The 12,266-nt window shown below is 44.2% G+C and overlaps 1 protein-coding gene across 2 annotated transcripts in view; it reads left to right on the top strand.

Annotated features, from left to right (window-relative positions):
• The window catches only part of eefsec (eukaryotic elongation factor, selenocysteine-tRNA-specific), a 445,969-nt gene that overhangs the window by 272,334 nt on the left and 161,369 nt on the right, over positions 1-12,266 (top strand). For both annotated transcript variants that reach the window (XM_041192567.1, XM_041192566.1), the window contains one exon: positions 4,958-5,114. In XM_041192567.1, the coding sequence (XP_041048501.1) occupies positions 4,958-5,114 (157 nt within the window). The remainder of the gene's footprint in view (positions 1-4,957; positions 5,115-12,266) is intronic.

Here is a 12,266-nt window from a genome sequence, read left to right as displayed (position 1 = left end):
CAGCAATCACACTCAGTGACAGTGCTTACAGGAAAAAAAGAGAAGGAAAGAAATAAAAGGATAGAGAAAGGGACAGAGTGAAAGAAGAAAAGGAGAGAATGAGGAGCAGAAAGGAAATAAAGAGAGAAAGGAGAGGAAGGAGAAAGAAATTCCATTTCTTTAGTGCCTTTCATGACCGCAGGATGTGCCAAAGTGCCTCACAGCCAACGTGGAACTTCTGATGTGTAGTCACTATTGTAATGTAGTAGCTTGTAGTGGTTTATCTTTTTTTAAGTACCTCTTGTTGAATTTTATGCTCACCAAAGTGAGCAATGTCAGTGCTGAGGAATGGAGCACTTGCAATTTTGGGATTCTCGTTTCCCGCACCCAGCATTCCCAAGTCAGACTCAGCAGGTTACTCGCAGAGCAATGGGCCTCAGCTAAGCTTGGAAGAACTGCCCCTGTTGCACATTGTGACACTTCTGCTTCCCAGACCATTTATCCTCTGGCCTCTGTGAGTGAGATTGATTGTTTTGTAGAGATTTGGGACAGTTTAGTGCAGTAGGCCCACACACAGTCGGAACTGGATTAGGACTGCCCGATCATTTACCCAGTACAATAATTCATCATGTAGCAATGAATTGAGAAATACAGAGTTAAAAGCTTGCAACCTTTTTTTGATCTCCTGCCTTCTGGAGTTCTCTTCAGAATTCTCATTGCCTTCCCAGCTCACTGCAGACATAAGCTGTCTAAATCCTTTCTCTTTGACTGTGTCTTTGGCCCCCCTTGTCCTTGGTCCATTTTTATTCAACTTTACAAAGTGCCGTGAGATGTTTTCTCTTTGGGCAAGGAACAGTGCAAGAAGTATGCTCATGTTGCATATACCCAAGTATAAACATTGACATTTTGTGCTTAAATGTCAGCTTAGTTCAGTTGATTTGCTCATCTCATTGTCAGTTACCATCTGATATCTGTTCCAGTAGCTCTCGCAACTAAAAATTCTATGGCTGTGTTTGAAGGCGATAATGGTTTTTCCAGGTGGTGACAACCCATGGAGTTATTTGAAGAACAAAATGTTTTCCCAGGGTCCTAGCCAACATTTCCTCCTTCAACCAACAGGATTAACTATTCATTGATACCATTGGAATTGTGTGTTCACAGTATCTGCAAAATGCAGCTACGTCCAAATGTGTAGCAACACTGGACCTCAAAGTAATTCATTGTGTGTGAAACACTCTTAGGTGGTTCTGAGTGGTATGTTAAAGCATAATATGAATGCAAGTTATTTCGTCAAGTTGGCAACTCTTTTTGTAGAGTCTTGTTCTACACTGATGGGAGCTTATCATCAGAGTTTCAACATTTGATGTATCTTCAGCTAGCTTCTATAAAGACCAGAGAGAAACATGTTGCATCAGCAAAGCTTGGTTATAGTTGCAGTTGGAACTAACTAGCTCTGTAACTTACACAGTAAAGATTAAAAAGTGAGTAAGGCAAACTGAAATCAAATGAAATCAAAATGGTTGGTTGTACATTCCAGGTCAGTTGGTACCTGGCAAGTTAAAATTTCAGTTGCAGACTAAAGGTTCCCTAACAAAGGGTCTACATCTGAAATATTAACCTGTCTTTCCTCTGTCAGATGGACTCGCTATGTAAATCCAGCGCTTGCTGTTTTTATTTCACATAAAACGTGAACTTAAAAGAGACTTTGGGGATCTTTTGCCTGGTTGAATGCTCTTGAATGTAAAAGGCCTCATTCTGGCCCAGTGTTAGGTAAGGGATGTTGAAAAGCTTCTATGGATTGGAAGAAGATTAAATCAGGAATTGGGTTCTATCTTCGCTCTCCAGGTCATGTGACAGTGTGATCAAGAAAGGCGAGGAGCCTTCAACTTTCTCTCCATTTAATCCTTTGTTTATATTGTACTAAAATCTACTTCAAACTTGTCTCTGTCTGGCATTAAGGAGGTTTTGATGTTTGTCTGGCATTAATAAAATTGGTCTGCCCTTTGCACCCACCACTTATTGCTCATACTGTGCCCATTATTTTTGCTTTCTCACTGCCGTATTAGCTGTTTGGGTTTATTAGTAGAGGGGGAACTCTCAAATGACTGTTCTGTTAATGGGCGCTGGGATCAGTTAGCCAGACATTTGTTGGAACTGAAAAGAGAGGATTACTGTAGGACGGCTGATGATTTTGAATAGATTACCAAGACAGAAGTTGGTAGCTGTGAGTTTCAGCTGAACTGAGGTAAGAGAGTGACACAGACTTAAAGTTTAAAATAACAAAAGCCCACCAACTCGTCGTCTGACAATCGAGTGCTTTAGAAGCTTTTTCCAACAGCATGCTGATCCTAGGTCCTAGTGACCTGCTACAAAGTCAACACACACATGTTATGCCACACTTGGTGTGGGTACAGGTGGTATGTTTTATCATTGGTCATTGGATATTACAGGTAGTGGTATAATTGATGTTTGACATGCCATTAGATAGTTTGGGATTTTAATAGTGAATGCTCATTTTGTGGGTTAGTTAGGTGAGACTTGATTGTTAAAGGCAGAAAGACAGGTGGGTAGACAGGAATTCTGTGAATACTGGGCACAGATTCAAGCTCAAGAGGGATGTTGAACAGACAGCTTAAATTTAGCTACTTTACACAGAAGTGTATGCATACATGGCTCAGACTGTTGGTAAAGAAGGACAGATATTGCATTTTATTAGTGCCTTTCACTACTTCAGGATGTTCCAAAGAGCTTTACCCTTAATGAAGTATTTTTGGAGACACTTCTATAATGTTGGAAAGCTAAAGGCTAGAAATTGACAAATTCAGCATGTTGTCAGAGAAGAATGATTTAAGGTCTTTGAGAGATGGAGTGATGTCTGATAATTTTGGGTCACCCCTATAGACCGCAGCAGTCTTTCCCAGTACCCCTGTACTTCCTATTTCTCAACAGTAATATCTGAGGTGGTTGCCTTTGGATGTAGTTGATGGGCAGCAGACGGTCAAGCAGGTTCCATTCATTCTGTGTGTCTAGCTAGTGGTGGTAATTATGGTGGGTGAAATGGTTGTTGATATTCACTTGCTCCTGTTGCCCATCTGGCACACTTCCGCTGCACAGCCAAGAGATCAGGCAAGGTGGGCAATCCCCAGCTGTCCTATTTTCAACTCTATACAAATTGGCCATTGAGTTGACTAGAGTTGGGGGAGCTCAGTCCTTCTTTAAGACACTGGGATTCAACATATTTCTTGTGATTTGAGAATGTTAACTTTAACTCTTTGAAGGCAATGGTCTCAACCATTTCAGAATTGTAATTTGATTTATTTCTTTTTAAAAGCTTTTGCTATGAGTTAAGCATTTTATTCCCAATGGTGCACTTATTCACCTTCAGATATTCGGCACTGATATTTAGGTTAATTGTATTACATTGTGCAATAGCAACAATAACTTAGATTTGTATAACACTTAACATAATAAATTGTCCCAAGGTGCTTCACAGGAGTGTAATGTGGCTAAAAGTTTGACCAAAGAGTTAACTTCTATGTAGGACTGCAGCACTGCAAGAAGGCAGCTCACCACCACCTTCTCAAGGGCATTTAGGGATGGGCAATAAATGATGCCCTGGGCAACACTGCCCACATCCCTTGAATGAATGAAAAATAGGAGAGAAAGGTGGAGAGGTTTAGGGAGGGAATTCCAGACTTTGGGGCCCAGACATCTGATATGCAGCCACCACTGGTGGGATGAAGGGAGTGGGTCGATGAACAAGAGTCCAGATATGTAAACAAATGATTATATGGAGTAATGAATCCCAACATGTTCCAAAGGATGATGAAATTCCAATAATTCATTTGTCTGCTGACTCAATGCATCACTCAGTGACTTTCATGAGCTGTGAAGTCCAGGAAGGCCCAAAGTTTAATACCTGAGCTGTGTGGATTAGCTGCACTCGAGCTGTGTAGCAGTCCGGAAGTTACAATTTGCTCAGGCCTTTAACCTAGTGAGAAATGGAAGAAGATCAAGCAAGGTTCTTGCTCCTAATCACAGCCCAACTCAGTCACTCCTGCTGGAAAATATATGAAGTTAAAGGTTAGTTGGGAACAGGGTCAGATTGGTATTTTAATATTCATTTACAGTCAAGTACCTTCTGGAACTCAGTACATAGAATTACTAGAATATATAGCACGGAAATAGGCCATTTGGCCCATCAAGTCCGTGCTGGTGTTTATGCTGCACTCAGGTCTCCTCCCATCCTTCCTCATCTAACTCTATATGCATAATCCGCTATTCCTTTCTCCCTCTTGTGTTTATCTAGTCTCCATCTGTACTATCGCCTCAACCACAGACTGTTGTAATGACTTCTGCATTCTCACCACTCTCTGGGTAAAGACATTTTTTCTGAATCCCCCATTGGATTTCTTGGTGACTATCTTTTATTGATGATCTCTAGTTTTGCTCTTCCCCACAAGTGGAAACACACTGTGTCTACTCTATCAAAATCTTTCATAATTTTAAAGACCTTTGTTGAGTCACCCAATGCCTTCTCTTTTCAGGAGATAAGCAACCAAACCTGTTTCTCCTTTCCTGATAGGTACAACCTCACATTTGTGGTATCAACCTCATAAATCCATTTCGCACCCTCTCCAGTGCGTCTAGAATATTTTTATAATAGGGCAACAAGTATTGTACACAGTAGTCTTAGTGTGATCTAAGCATGTTTAGGATAGTTTCTCTACTTTTAAATTCTATCCCTCTATAAATAACGCCTAGTGATAGCTTTGCTTTTTTTAATGGCCTTGTTAAACTGAGGCAAGAGTATGGAGTTACTCATGGGAAGAATAGGTGAAGTAGCAAAGACCATTGAGGATTGTGGGACCATGCCTCACAGTACCCCCTCAACAAGATGCAACTTGTTAAGGAAGGAAACACATGTCACCCTATTGGGTTAACTTTCTGCTGAAGCTATTTGCTTTTTCTTCTTCAGGTCTCAGATGATTATAATGTCATCGGCCGCTCCCTGTTCAAGAAAGAGACGAACATGCAGCTGTTTGTTGGGATGAAGGTTAAACTCTCAACAGGAGAAGCTGGAGTGATTGAAGGAGGCTTTGGGCAGAGTGGAAAATTTAAAATCAGAATCCCAGGTACGTGCTCACTTTACAAAGAAATTGCTTCAACATTTTGTAGAATGATTCAGCATAGAAGGAGGCCATTTGGCCCCTTGTGCCTGTGCTGGCTCTTTGGATTGAGGTATCCAATTAGTCTCTTTCCCTTGCCTTTTTCCTATAGCTCTACTGCATGTACTATATAGTGAATGGCAATGGAATATTATTTGCTGTGTATCTAATTGTAAGTGTGTGAGCCCTTGTTTGTGAGACAGCCACAACATCTTACCCTGCAGGTTTCTTCTGGGTTTTGCTAACATATAGGGTGGAATCATCCCAGATTTTCACAAATTGCGGGAGCAGGCGGGAAAAACTTAATTTTACACACTGGCCGCAATGGCGAATTTCCACGCCATATCGTCCCATTCCCACTTCACTAATTATGCAGTCACAGGAAACATGGCATCTCACTGGCGGGCGACCTCAGATTTGCCCGCCATGCCATTACCTCACCACGTCCTCACGCCACGCATCGTATTTAAACTGCAGCTGCCCGCGCACTTCTCAATGCTTATAGCCCAGGACTGCTCTGGTGAAGACATGACCCCAAAAGCCAAGAAGAGTGCAGCCCTCCGATTCAGTGACACATCCAGGGGACACCTTCTGGATGCCATGGACCCGCCTCAATGTCCTCCACCCCCGCTCTGGCCGCAGGAGGCCCGTCAGTCTCACCACTCCAGCTTGGGAGGTGGTCAGTGCCAATGCTGCACACAAGAGGTCAGCCATCCAGTGCAGAAAAAGGGATGAATGATCTCATTTGTACTGCCAGGGTAAGGCAACCATCTTATCACTCTAAACACACGTACTCACAAGCCCATCACACGTTCACTGGCATCTCACTCAGGCAGCCCAAGGGACTTCACCGCTCACTCTCTCACACACACACCCACCCTCACATCTCCATCTGGCCTCATCTCCTCTGGAGACTGCCTTCGCAGCCCTCACCATCTTGAGGCCATTCGCACAGGTGAATGTGTGCCCCCACACACACCTTGGGATACCTTCCCTCCTCAGTACAGCCCCTCATCCTGCAGCTTCTTCCCTTGCCCGAGGCCACTTCTCCCCCTTCCCCAAGCAAGGCCCAGCCTGCAGTCAGTCAAAAGCCACACCCCCTCCCACCCCCCGCCTTATGGATGATCTGGTAGGTGGAGATCTGCCCGTAAGTCCCTCTAAAAGTGACGCGGTGCTGCCTGTGAAGCCTGGAGTTGATGACTGCGAGTGCTGCCCGAAGCAAGGTAGGCAAACAAACCTCAAAGTCCCGAGTGAAGTGCAGCTCGCCAGGTGCACGTCACTTACGTACGGTTATGAAACACGTCGGCGTATGATCATGCCGATGTGTCCGGGTGATCCAGTGTGGGAGGGATGATTCTGGAGAACAGAGCTTGTAATGAGATGCCAAAATATTGAAATTAGGTTCCCAACGTGCGGCAGCAGGAAGAACAGCCCGCCATTGACGGGTGGAGCGGACAATTGCAAACTGGTTTCACCCACAGCATGAAACCGATTTTTGGCTGTCGCCATATTGTTGTCCCCCCCCCCACCCCCCCAACTCACCATGATGCCCGCGTCAACAGGGATTCTGGCCATAGCCTCGCCTCGCAGATAGGGGTTTCCAAGGGTGAAGCCTAAAGCATCCGAACCTGTGACTTGTTTCGTTTTTTTAAATAGTGTTTCCTGTTTTCTCTCCACGTCTGCCACTTGGTTGCTGCTCGCAAAGACGACATTATTAACTCACGATTATTAACGTAAGAACCACAGGTGTAGATCACTTGCCACGCTATTAAAATGGGGAGGAAATGCAAATAGAGCACAAAATGAACAACACACCAGGAGCTCACACAATTCATACATGTGGGAGCCAATGCTTCTGAACTAGCCACCATCTATAGAATGTAATTTCCCCCTTATCTTTCCAGGTAGTATATCATTTTTAAAAATATTTCAGCCTTGTGCGATGTATTTGGGATGGCTGAGGGAATTCCCTGCTCACAGAAGCAGTTTTCAGCAGGTTTTGGTGCTGTGAAACAAGGCTTGACAGCCACTTACATGAGATGCCAAGTCTGGCAAACTTGATCCTGACTTCGCCGTATGTTGCTCTCCCAGCAGACGTGTCTTTAAAAGGCTTCTGACCTCATGAATTCCTTTAAAGGGAAGGAAAGAAAAAAGCTCGGTTCGCAGTTCTTCCCAATTATATAAAAAGAGGCATATGTGCTGGTCAGAATGGAGATGATTGGGTAGTTTCTCCCGTCAGTCACACCTGGAGACTGAAGTTGTAAATTGTGATTGATTTTACGTGCATAATTTATATGATGTAACTGTCCTCCACTTACTGCATTTTACTGGAGAAATAATCCAGCTTTTATCAGGAAACTCTGCTGTAGTTCTGGTTCTGAGTTCTGTTTGCTGTAATTTGTAAAGACTGTTTAAGTAGATTTTGTCTGAATAAATGGACGGTTTCCTCTGCATAAAAAACTGCAAACATCCTAGTTAAAACTAACCAGTCAATAGCCAGCCACAACAGTGTATCCCACTTATAGCTGATTAACTGTTAACCACCATAAGATCATAAGAAGTAGGAAAAGGGCCCTTGAGCCTGCTCTGCCATTCAGCAAGATCATGGTTGACCTGATTGTGGCCTTAGCTCCACTTTCCTGCCTGCAGCCATAACTCCTCGTCAATCAAAAATCTGTATCTGTTCAATAATATATATAAAAACTGTATTCAATGACCCAGCCTCCACTGCTTTCTGTGGAAGGGAATTCCAAAGATTAATGATCCTCTGAGAGAAGAACTTTCTCCTCATCTTTGTCTTAAATGGGAGACCCCTTATTTTTAATGTGTGCCACGTTCTAGTTTCCCCCACATCCTCTCAGGATCTACCCTGTCAGGTCGCTTTGGAATCTTAAATATTTCAAGAAGTTCACCTCTCATCCTTCTCAGCTCCAGTGAGTATAAGCCCAACCTGCTCAACCTTTCCTGATAAGACAACACTTTCATTCCAGGGATCAGCCTAGTGAACCACCTCTGAACTGCTTCCAATGCAAATGCCAGTCACTTTTTAATACGGTCACTCAAATGAAACGGGACAGGATTTCAGAGGATAAAAGGAGCTTCAACTGAGGTGGGCAGGCATGTAACTTTGCACAGCTGGCAGCATGCTGGTTTATGGGCACCACACTACCCCTGAGCCAGTTTCAGGATGCCTGGTGGGAGATGGATCTGCTACCCATCGGCAAGCAACAGATAGCCAGTTGAGGTTATTAAGGGGCCAGTTAAGTCCCCTCTCCCTTGCCGTTTCCAGCCGGCAGGCAGGTCCCACATAGCAGCAGAAACATGGCCTGTTAAACAAGGAGGAGGGCAGCCATGCTTCTTCACACTCGGGACCCCGCTCCACACACCCCCATGGCCTTCTGACCACATTGTTAGGTGCCTTTTGCTCGCTCTATCCCTGTCTGTCTGTGTGAGCAGGCATTAGCAGCTGCCACCTCAAACGCTGGGGCTGCCAATGAGTCATTGCTGCTGCAGGGCCTCCTATTGGCCCCCTAGTCTTAGGCACCCGCCCACTGTCCTTAACTGGGCTTACTAATTCCACTAATTGGCCAATCCAACCAAAATCAATGTCTGATTACTGCTCCCAACACTGAGCGCGTCCGGGACCTGCAATTGACCTCGATGTCGGGGTCACGACCTAAATGGAAAATCCTACCAATCTTCCAAAAATAAAGGTGCACAAACAATAATTCTAGATTGTATGTGGAGCAAAATCAAAATGTTGTTTTGTGCATCTATGATGCACTGTTGACCCTCCAGTGCCTGCTGGTCATGGAAAATCCACAAGTGTACTGGTGTACACAGAGTGCTTCCTACTTCAGGGATACAAGGCTGCAAAATAGCTGCGGAAGACGGGCAGGCAACCGGAAGAACCATCGATCATGTCCTGCCTGGACCTGTTAATGGTCACCTTGGCCAAAAACAGACCCATAAAGGAGGTCCTGTTTGTAGTGAGTCATACCCCACCATGAGTCACTGATTATACTTTCCCTGCCTCCTGAAAATGTTTTCCTTCCAATATATCAGAAGCCTCCTCAAAAATTTTAGATTTTTGACCATGGATTTGACCAACTCTCTTAAATCCTATCCTACCTGGTCTGTTATTTTCCCAAATCCTCTGTAGCACTGTTCATCCCTCTCCTAAATTGTACACAACATGGTCCTCCTGTCTCTGAAGTCTTCTATGGCTTAATCTGTCTGTCCCCCTATGCCACTGCCTGGTGCATCACTAAGTCAGCCAAACCTGAAGCTCACAGTTTGATCTCTGGCTAAATTAGTTATGGTAAGGCAACTACAGTGGCCTTTACTGCCTCCCAACAGTTAAGGTAGTATATCCTGAGAATCAAACCTGGGCTTAGTACTACAGACGGGAGTGCTTTTACACACTGGGCCATCAGGCAAAAAAAACTGGCAGTATTTGTACTAACTCCATCATTGCATCCTCAATATATAAATGTTTGTGTTTGTATTTCCATGAGATTCCTTCTGCTGATACAGACTTCTGTTTAACAATTGCACTCCCTGATGTGTAAAGTTTGCTAATATCTGATCCAGTGTTTGAAATTAATTCCTGTGAGTTTATTCTTTTTACCAGTATAAAGGGACCAGGGAGTCTTGAGCAGGTTTTGGCAAGTTGATGAATTAATTAGTCAGATTGCAAGAATTTAGCACAGAATTAGGGGAAACTAGATAGGCATATGAGGGAAGAAAGGAAGGATCTCCTGATAGATTGAGATGAAGGGGAGATGGTGTCATGGTGGTATTGTCACTGGACTGGTAATCCAGAGACCCAGGATAATGCTCTGGGAACCTGAGCGGTGGTGCAGTCCAAACAATGACTCACATTGTTGAGGAGTGTCCAATACTTGAAGCCGGGCTTAAAGAACTCCATCTAGCTACTGACAAGGCTACTGATTGGCTCTGTGACCATGCACATGCTAAATAAGTACCTACCCTTTTTTTCCTTCATAACATCACCCATGAACAACTTAGCTTTAATGTTAAGATTAATTCTCCTTCGTTCTGGACTCCCCTCACTCTCTTGGCTAAAAGCAAAATACTGCGAATGCTGAAAATCTGAAACAAAAATAGCTGGAAAAACTCAGCAGGTCTGACAGCATCTGCGGAGAGGAACACAGTTAACGTTTCGAGTCCGTATGACTCTTCACCAGAACTAAGGAAATATAGAAATGAGATTAAATATAAGCTGGTAGAGGGGGGTGGGACAGGTAGAGCTGGATAGAGGATAGATGGATAGGTGGAGGCAAAGAAGATACTGCCAAAGATGTCATGGACAAAAGGACAAAGGGGTGTTGACGGTGGTGATATTAGCTAAGGAATGTGCTAATGGTGACATTAAGGGTAGAAAGCAGGACGAGGAAAGTACAGACGGCCCTAGTGGGGGTGGGGTGGGAGGAAGGGATCGAAATGGGCTAAAATGTGGAGATAAAATAATACCTTTTAGCCTATTTCGATCCCTTCCCCCATCCCACCTCCACTAGGGCTATCTGTACCTTGCTCGTCCTGCTTTCTACCCTTAATGTCATCATTAGCACATTCCTTAGGTAATATCACCACCGTCAACACCCCTTTGTCCTTTTGTCTATGACATCTTTGGCAATATCTTCTTTGCCTCCACCTATCACTGGCCCTCTATCCAGCTCTACCTGTCCCAGTCCCCTCAACCAGCTTACATTTCACCTCATTTCTCTATTTCCTTAGTTCTGTTGAAGAGTCATACAGACTTGAAACGTTAACTGTGTTCCTCTCCGCAGATGCTGTCAGACCTGCTGAGTTTTTCCAGCTATTTTCGTTTTTGTCCCCTTGCTCCCTCTCCTCCTCCCCTCACCCAACCACTCACATTATCAAATCTATTAATCATCTTAAATGCTTCAGTTAGATCATCCCTTAATCTTCTATACTCAAGCTGTGCTTAATTGCTGCTGATTCACCAATCCCACTCAGTCTGCAGGATGGCTGGTGCAGTATTTGGAGGAGGGGACGCTGGGCTGAGGTACATTACAGTTAAGGAAGCTTCACTCTGCATTTCACCAGCCTGTAACTGGCCAGGGAGAGCTTGACACTGATATTGTGTGCTCAAAGTAGCACATATCCAACAACAGCAGCTTGTACTTAAGTACAGCACCTTTAATCTAGAAAAACACTCCTTGGCGCTTCATAGTAGAATGCTCAAAATCAATTGATACTGGGCCAAAGGGGATATGAGGAAGGGCTTGGTCAACGAGGTTGACTTTTAAGTCTTGGGGGTTTGTGCAGCAGTGGTGGTGTCTGAAAGGAGAAAAGGGAGATGGAGAGGTGGAATGGCTTGGGGAACATGTGAACTAGACAGTCAGTTCCTCTGAGTCAGCGAACCTGACTCTCACACTAGAGTAGCAGTAACACAGTGATGAGCTCAGCCCATGGAGCACTAGAGGAGGAAGCATGCCTTGTTCTGGGATGGGGAAGGCTTCTGATGATGTTTGCCCAAGGTTTCCCTGAGTGATATCTCACCAGAGGAAATCCATTTGGGGAGTTTAGAGTAATGTGAGCTGGCAGAGGACCAGGGACCTTGGTGATATTAAACATATGAAACAAACAAATTAGGAAGAATAGGCCACTTGGCCCCTCGAGCCTACTCTGTCATTCAATAAGATCATGGCTGATCTGAATGTAACCTCAACCCCACATTCCTGCCTACCCCCAATAGCCTTTGATCCCCTTGTTAATCAAGAACCTATTATAGCTCTGCCTTAAAAATATTCAAAAACTCAGCTTCCACTGCCTTTTCAGGAAGAGAGTTCCAATAGCTCTCACCCTCTGAGAGAAAAATAATTCCTCCTCATCTGTCTTAAATTAGCCATCCCTTATAAACAGTGACCCCTAGTTCTAGATTCTCCCACAAGAGGAAACATCCTCTCCACATCCACCCTGTCAAGACCCCTCAGGATCTTAAAGGTTTCAATTAAGTCGCCTCTTACTCTTCTAAACTCCAGTGGACACAAACTTAACCTGTCCAGCCTTTCCTCATAGGACAACCCACCCATTCCTGGTATTAGTCTAATTAACGTTCTCTGAATTGCT

This window comes from Carcharodon carcharias, chromosome 7 (genome assembly GCF_017639515.1).
Source record: "Carcharodon carcharias isolate sCarCar2 chromosome 7, sCarCar2.pri, whole genome shotgun sequence".
Lineage (NCBI taxonomy): Eukaryota > Metazoa > Chordata > Chondrichthyes > Lamniformes > Lamnidae > Carcharodon > Carcharodon carcharias.
Note: the sequence above shows the minus strand (reverse complement) of the source record. Positions and strands in the feature narration are given on the sequence as shown.